This window comes from Camellia sinensis, chromosome 3 (genome assembly GCF_055761805.1).
Source record: "Camellia sinensis isolate YWXY chromosome 3, ASM5576180v1, whole genome shotgun sequence".
NCBI classification, from domain to species: domain Eukaryota; kingdom Viridiplantae; phylum Streptophyta; class Magnoliopsida; order Ericales; family Theaceae; genus Camellia; species Camellia sinensis.
In genome coordinates, this window is record NC_138963.1 from 55,993,743 (window position 1) to 56,000,540 (window position 6,798).

Here is a 6,798-nt window from a genome sequence, read left to right on the forward strand (position 1 = left end):
CAAACCCATCTTTCAGGGCATAAAAAAAAATTCTATATTTATACTTTGAAAGTGTTTTTACATCTTACCAAAAGTCGCTAAAAAGTTATCGGAGAAATACTGAAAATTGCCAGAGCGAAAACCAGCGCCCTTTTCCTGGGTCTTAGCCATTCCAACTTCTTATATATTATCCATAGCAAGAAGAATAATGTGAGTGTTTGGGAAGTTACTATTTTAGTAAATTATTTTAGTTTTTGACTATTTTAATAGACTAAAAAAATTTTGTTTGAAAAGATAGTCGAATTTTTTTTAGTTAGATGTGATGTTTATGAGAGAAAAAGTATAATGATTGTGAATTTGATGTGACATTTTGTCTTATTAATTATTTTAATCTATTTTATCTTTTTGTAAATTTTAATCCAAAAAGCTAAAAAATAATCTTTGCCAAACACTCCCAATGTATCCTCCACACCATTCATGAAGTGACACCTATTTTATCATCAATTAAAAAATTGTAATCAAGATCATGTTTATTTAGGAAAAAATGCTTCATATCACTAATTCAACACCACTAATGATATGACCTTATGTGGATCCCACCACTAATGTGATAGTTTAGCCTTTATTTTGTTTTTATTTTGTTTTTATTTTTTTATTTTTGTTTTCTTGCATTGCCAACTCACTAGAGCTGGCTTTAATACCCCATTTTAGAACACTGAATCATTTCTCTTATTTAGGTTTTGAGGAGAAGGGATTTTAAGCAAGGCATGTATTTATCCCACCCTTACATTTTAATATTATGTTTGATTTGAATTTTTAAATCATAATTGTAAATCAGTTTTAAAATACATTTTAAAAATATGTTTGGTAAAGTAAATAATTTTTGAATTTTTGATCTACCTGATCGTTCAGTCGGTTGACTGGAACAATGCACTCTTTTTTTTTTTTTTTTTTTTTTTTTACAATTTCCAATCACCACTTTTTATTTAGAAAAAAAAAATTATATTTGCTTTTAATATTTTTTAAATATAAAAATTATTTTTATACCAAAATAACAAATTATTTTTTGAATAGGATTTTAAAAAAGTTTGGTTATGAGTTTTGAATAGAATTTTCAATAGAGTTTTGAGTTAGGTATTTGGTTATGAGTTATAAATTTTACAATTAAGTTTTAAAAACTCTTTTCAAAACTCATAATCAAACAATTTTTCTTATTTTATATGTCATATCAAAAATTCAAAATTCAATTCAAATTTTTTTTTTCAAAATTCAAAACTAAACAAATTTTTATTTTTTAAATTATAATTTTAAAATTAACAAGTTCAAAATATAACTCTATTCTCAAATCATAATTTTAAAATTTTATCAAACACTCCTTACAATTTGCCAGTAAATGGACGACCCGAGGACCCGACCCATAATACGGCTGAGATGCCGCCTTTTCCACAAACTCATCTCCTCCTTCCTCCTCGGTTCCAAGTCCATATACTCTACACGACACCACCAGTCTTTTCTTTTAGAGAGAGAGTGTGTGTGCGTGTCTTTTTAGAGAGAGAAACAAACCCAGACTAACGTTAAGAGGTTGGTGCGGGACCAACCCTTCCATTATTTCTCTCTCTCTCTCTCTCAACTTGCAACAATCCACTAGTAATGAGGAATCCAAGCTGAAGCTATAGATAGGTCAACTCTCTCTAGTCTCCCTCTTTCTGTGTGTCCAGTGAAAGCTACAAAACAACAGAAAACCCATCTCTCTCTCTTTGTCTGCTTTCTTCTCTTTGCCCATACTGTAATTCAGTGTCTGGCTCACAGAATAAGAGGTGGGTTTTCTTTGTTTGTTTACCCTTTTAAAATCCATCAGCTTTTTATACAAGAAGCAAAGCTAGTTTTCTTTTCCAAAAAATATTTTTGTTTTCTTTTTGGCAACCTAGATCTGCTTTTGTTGGCTACTTTTTTTGAACTTCTTTTTAGCTGAAAACCCTAATCTTTGATTCAGAGGTCTGGCGGAATCAAGAAACCAAAGGGGTTTTTTCGTTTTGTTGGCTTGGTTCCATACCAAATGGGGATTTGCTTAAGTGCTCGTATCAAAGCTGAGAGCCCCTGTCACACAGGTACTCACAAACTTCTCACTTTCCTACTATAATCCATATATATATGTATATATATATATATGATAAATACTAATATTTGCTTGATTTTGTTGTTCTGACAGTTTAATTTGTTTGGGTGCCTCTGTTTCGTTTTTCTGGCAATTTTTCTTTATTTGTATTTTTCCTATTGATTTTGAGTTGTTGAGTTGGGTTTTGGTATGGTTAGGTTTAAATTGTTGATTTTGTTGTTGTGACAATTTAATTCGTTTGGGTGTCTCTGTTTCGTTTTTCTGGCAATTTTTCTTGATTTCTTTTTCCTATTAATTTTGAAATGTTGAGTTGGGTTTTGGTATGGTTAGATTTAAATTGTTGATTTGTTTGAGAATTGAGATATAACAAGATCGGTTGTGTGGTGATGAAGCCTTATAATGTTACTTTTCTGTTTTCTCTTAACATTTCCAGCTGAGATTCTTAACCTACACATTCATTTTTTTACAAATTTGCGAAGTTTTTTATTTTTATTTATTTTTAAGTGTATAAGAGCATCTCCAATCCTTACCCTCTCTTTTGTTTTTCCCCCCATCAATTTTCAGTGAAAATTTGCTTAAATGCTTGATCTGGTATGGAACACTCCAGTCCTTAACTTTTTTATCCTAGAAACCTGTTTAACCATTTTTTATGAAACAAAATCATCTCCAATCCTTTCTTTTTATCATTTCTTCAAATTTGAGTAAAAATATTAAGTTAGAAATTTGGTGAAAGATTTGGTTTATCTTTAATTTGGTGAATATTTGGCCTATCCCTTGGTTTGATACTAGTTTGATGATATGTTTGGAGCTCACTTTTATCTCGTCATCCATCAAATTATTGGTGAAGGATTAGAGATGCCCTTGATAGAGGCAATTGTAATTCAAATGTCACCAAGAGAGCTGACATACATTGGTTTGTCCAGGGGTGAGTTCAAAACATGTTAGCACAGAGGGGACTGATCTAAGTGGTTCGGTCAGTAAAGGCTCGGCGGTTTCTGTGCCTCCGACTCCTCGAAGTGAGGGCGAAATCTTGCAGTCTACTAATTTGAAGAGCTTTAGTTTTTCTGATCTTAAAATGGCCACAAGGAACTTCCGCCCGGATAGTGTGTTAGGAGAAGGTGGTTTTGGTTCAGTTTTCAAAGGTTGGATCGATGAGAACTCTTTTACGGCTTCAAAGCCAGGGACAGGCATAATCATTGCTGTGAAAAGGCTTAACCAAGAAGGTTTCCAAGGTCACAAGGAGTGGTTGGTGAGTTTATTTTTTTGCTGCCAATTAGAATTATATTTATTCATGTCAGCTTGTTTTTCTCATGTATGCCACTCTGATATGCATGTTTCTTTATCTGTCGTATATTGGTCTTGAAGGCGGAAGTGAATTATTTGGGGCAGTTTTATCATCCTCACCTTGTGAAACTCATTGGCTATTGTTTGGAGGATGAGCACCGGCTTCTGGTGTATGAATTCATGCCTAGGGGCAGCTTGGAAAATCATTTGTTCAGGAGTGAGTTCTTTGGAATTCTAAACCATTTTTTTTTTCTATATGAAAATTTTTGTAATGAGACATCAAATTGTTGTATAACAGGAGGTTCTTACTTCCAACCTCTTTCTTGGAACCTTCGTTTAAGGGTTGCAATTGGTGCTGCAAAGGGGCTTGCTTTTCTTCACAGTGCTGAAACAAAAGTCATATATCGGGATTTCAAAACTTCTAATATATTGCTTGATTCAGTATGTATCTGTGGAGCAAACTTTTGCTACCATGCATTTTTCCAATTCCGGAAAGCTTATTTATCATCGCGCACTGTTCTGATACAACTTTTTATCATATATTGTCAGAATTACAATGCAAAGCTCTCTGATTTTGGGTTGGCCAAGGATGGGCCGACAGGTGACAAGAGCCATGTCTCCACAAGGGTCATGGGAACCTATGGATATGCAGCTCCAGAATATCTAGCAACTGGTATGATTCTCAATACATGTGGCTTTTTTTTATTATTATTTAAAGATCTCCATATATGGTGTTTCCGACTCATGTTTCTCTTTTCTTATGACCCACCTTGCTTACCCTCTGAAAATCTTTCATTTTTTGAATCCAAAAGGGACACTGATATGGACCATTTATCAGTTCATATCAGAATACCCTCCTTATTACAGTACACCCTCCAACATATTTGGCGATTTAAGTTTGTAAGCTAGCCATCAACCTAATTCAACCAGTCTTTTCTGTGGAAATAGTAAATCAAACATATTTTCAGACAAAGCAGATCAAAAGACAGAGTTGTAGATTCATGGAACATGAGAAGAGCCTTTACTTTCTATTATAAGAGTAAAGCACCAGCACACTACAACTAAACTAGTTTTCTTCCATGTTACTTGCAAGAAGATTTTCTTATTTTGTGCATGTGAGATTATAGGGTAAAGGTCCACCAGTTCCTGACTTTGTGCCCTATGCACACATGCCCAAAATGGCCCTAAAAAGATGAAGTTAGGGCAGAGTAAAGTGAGAGTAGTGGATCAATGCCACTTCTCTCTTCGACTGTGTTTTTGGACCTCGATGTTTTTGCTTGGGGACTGAACTTGATAGGGAGTGATGCCTTTGGCAAAACACTGTTGACTTAACTGACATAATTTCTCTAATTAGCTTCTCCGATTCCACTTTAAAAGACCATTCATTTCAAACCTTCTATCTGCTATAAATGTCCATTCATGGTTTCCATGTATTTGTTGTATATTTTTCTTTTGTTAGGTATTCATTCAACTTTTTTCACCTATTCTAGGTCATTTGACTGCCAGGAGTGATGTTTATAGTTTCGGAGTTGTGCTCCTTGAAATGTTATCTGGCCGAAGAGCTGTGGACAAGAACAGACCATCCGGTGAACACAACCTGGTGGAATGGGCCAAACCCTACCTGGCCAGCAAACGTAAAATCTTTCGCATCCTCGACAACCGTCTCGAAGGCCAGTACTCGTTGGATATAGCCTATAAGGCAGCGAACCTCGCATTGCGATGCCTGTCAACAGAATCCAAATTCAGGCCAAACATGGATGAGGTGGTGAAAGAATTGGAACAACTTCGTGATTTGAAGGAAACAGGAAATGCTCGCAGCGATCCAAGCAGTGCACGAAGGCCTCGGAGACGAAGCGCAGGAGATGCTAGCAATGCAAACATTGCAGCTGCTTATCCCAGGCCATCTGCTTCCCCACTCTTTACAAAATGAATCAAATGAACCTTTGACAAAAGCTGATTTTCATTTCATTGAAAGGTCGATGATGCAAATGGTTTGGCAGTGATTTGGGGACTCGATATTTACACGTATATGTTCAATGACTGTACAGTTGTTTTTGGTTAATGTATTTGAAATCATACGTTCTGTTGACTAGGTCTCTAGGTGAGCTTGTAACACGTGAGGAATTACCCGTTTGGCTTTTGTCTCCTTGGACTACCGTAGTGTTGGTAAAGAGAGTAGGGATGCAAGTACTCTTGCATAAGTGAAGTTAGCTCTTCTTCCTCCTAGAATTTCCTCCCCGCAACCAAAGTCTCTGAAGTAAGTGAGTTTGTCTGTTTTCTTTCACTTGTATCTATTTGTTTGTAATATGGCACATATGCTCTCTCGCTCTCTTAATTTTGAAAAAGGGAAAGTAATTTGTTTGATCGTTTTATATCTGGATTTTTGGTGGCTGATTAACATCTTATGGGTATCACAAGTGGAACAATGGAAAGAGAAAATGGGAAAGAAAAGATAAATAGTAGTGGGGAGGAAATTATTCTTGCCTTTGATATGCTTTTAACATCAAACTTTCATGGGGGAGAATCCTTCTGCCCATAAAAGTAATTGAGCTTGAGGAGAATATCTTCTGTTTAAACTTGAGCAATTTGTGAAAAGGATGGTATGTCCATTTTAACTAGGAAATGATGGTAATAAGATTTAAATTGAAATTTCTCAATACCCTTCTGAACTGTAAGAATTTTCTTATAGGCATTAGTGGAAAGAATAACCAAGAGTGACTTGTCCATTTTGGACTAGGAAATGAGGACTAATAAGATGAAATTGAAATTTCTCAATAGCTTTCTTAACTGCAAGAATTTTCTTACAAACTTTTGTGCAATGAATGAAACGTCCATTTAGGCTAGGACATGATAACCAATAAGATGAAATTGAAATTTCTTAATACCCTTCTGAATTGCAAAAAAATTGTTATAAGCATTTATGAAAAGAATGATATGTCCATTTCAATTAGGAAACGAATTGCAAAAATTTTCTTATAAGCATTTATGAAAAGAATGATATGTCCATTTCAATTAGGAAATGATGACTAATATGACGAAATTGAAATTTCTCAATGCCCATTTTAGTTATAAAAATTTTGTTTCAAGTGAAATGATAATACAATTTTGTATTCTTGAAAGCACTATTATTGTATCTACAAAGACTCATATGTTTGTATAATCTAGTGTTGAACCAAAAAATGTCCAAAGCCATCCACAATTGTTGAAGGAGGCCATGAGAGATGTCAAAAAACAATAATAATAATAATAATTTCTCGATCAACTTGTAAGGACAAAGAAGGTGGGAGGGAGGCATGTGGATATATAACTCTATTCCCTTTGAATTGCATTTGCTATGTTTGAGGTCCCTCCAAATGCTTAGTTGGGTCCGCAGCACTGTTCCCATATGCTTTGCCCACCTTGGAAGACTTTTTGTCCAA

At 34.7% G+C, this 6,798-nt stretch overlaps 1 protein-coding gene across 5 annotated transcripts; it reads left to right on the forward strand.

The window, feature by feature from the left end:
• Positions 1-1,426: 1,426 nt before the first annotated feature.
• Positions 1,427-5,751, forward strand: LOC114289490 (putative serine/threonine-protein kinase PBL10). Of its 5 annotated transcripts, none has more exons than XM_028233236.2 (7): positions 1,427-1,796; positions 1,973-2,087; positions 3,019-3,344; positions 3,461-3,596; positions 3,678-3,820; positions 3,929-4,052; positions 4,870-5,751. In XM_028233236.2, exons 2-7 carry the CDS (start codon positions 2,036-2,038, stop codon positions 5,307-5,309), a joined length of 1,221 nt encoding a protein of 406 aa, XP_028089037.1. In that variant the 5' UTR covers positions 1,427-1,796; positions 1,973-2,035; the 3' UTR covers positions 5,310-5,751. The 5 variants fall into 5 exon arrangements, with proteins under 5 accessions (XP_028089037.1, XP_082775911.1, XP_082775914.1 ...); XM_082919788.1 differs by having other exon boundaries at positions 1,451-1,659; XM_082919785.1 differs by having other exon boundaries at positions 3,461-3,820.
• The last annotated feature ends 1,047 nt before the right edge of the window (positions 5,752-6,798 follow it).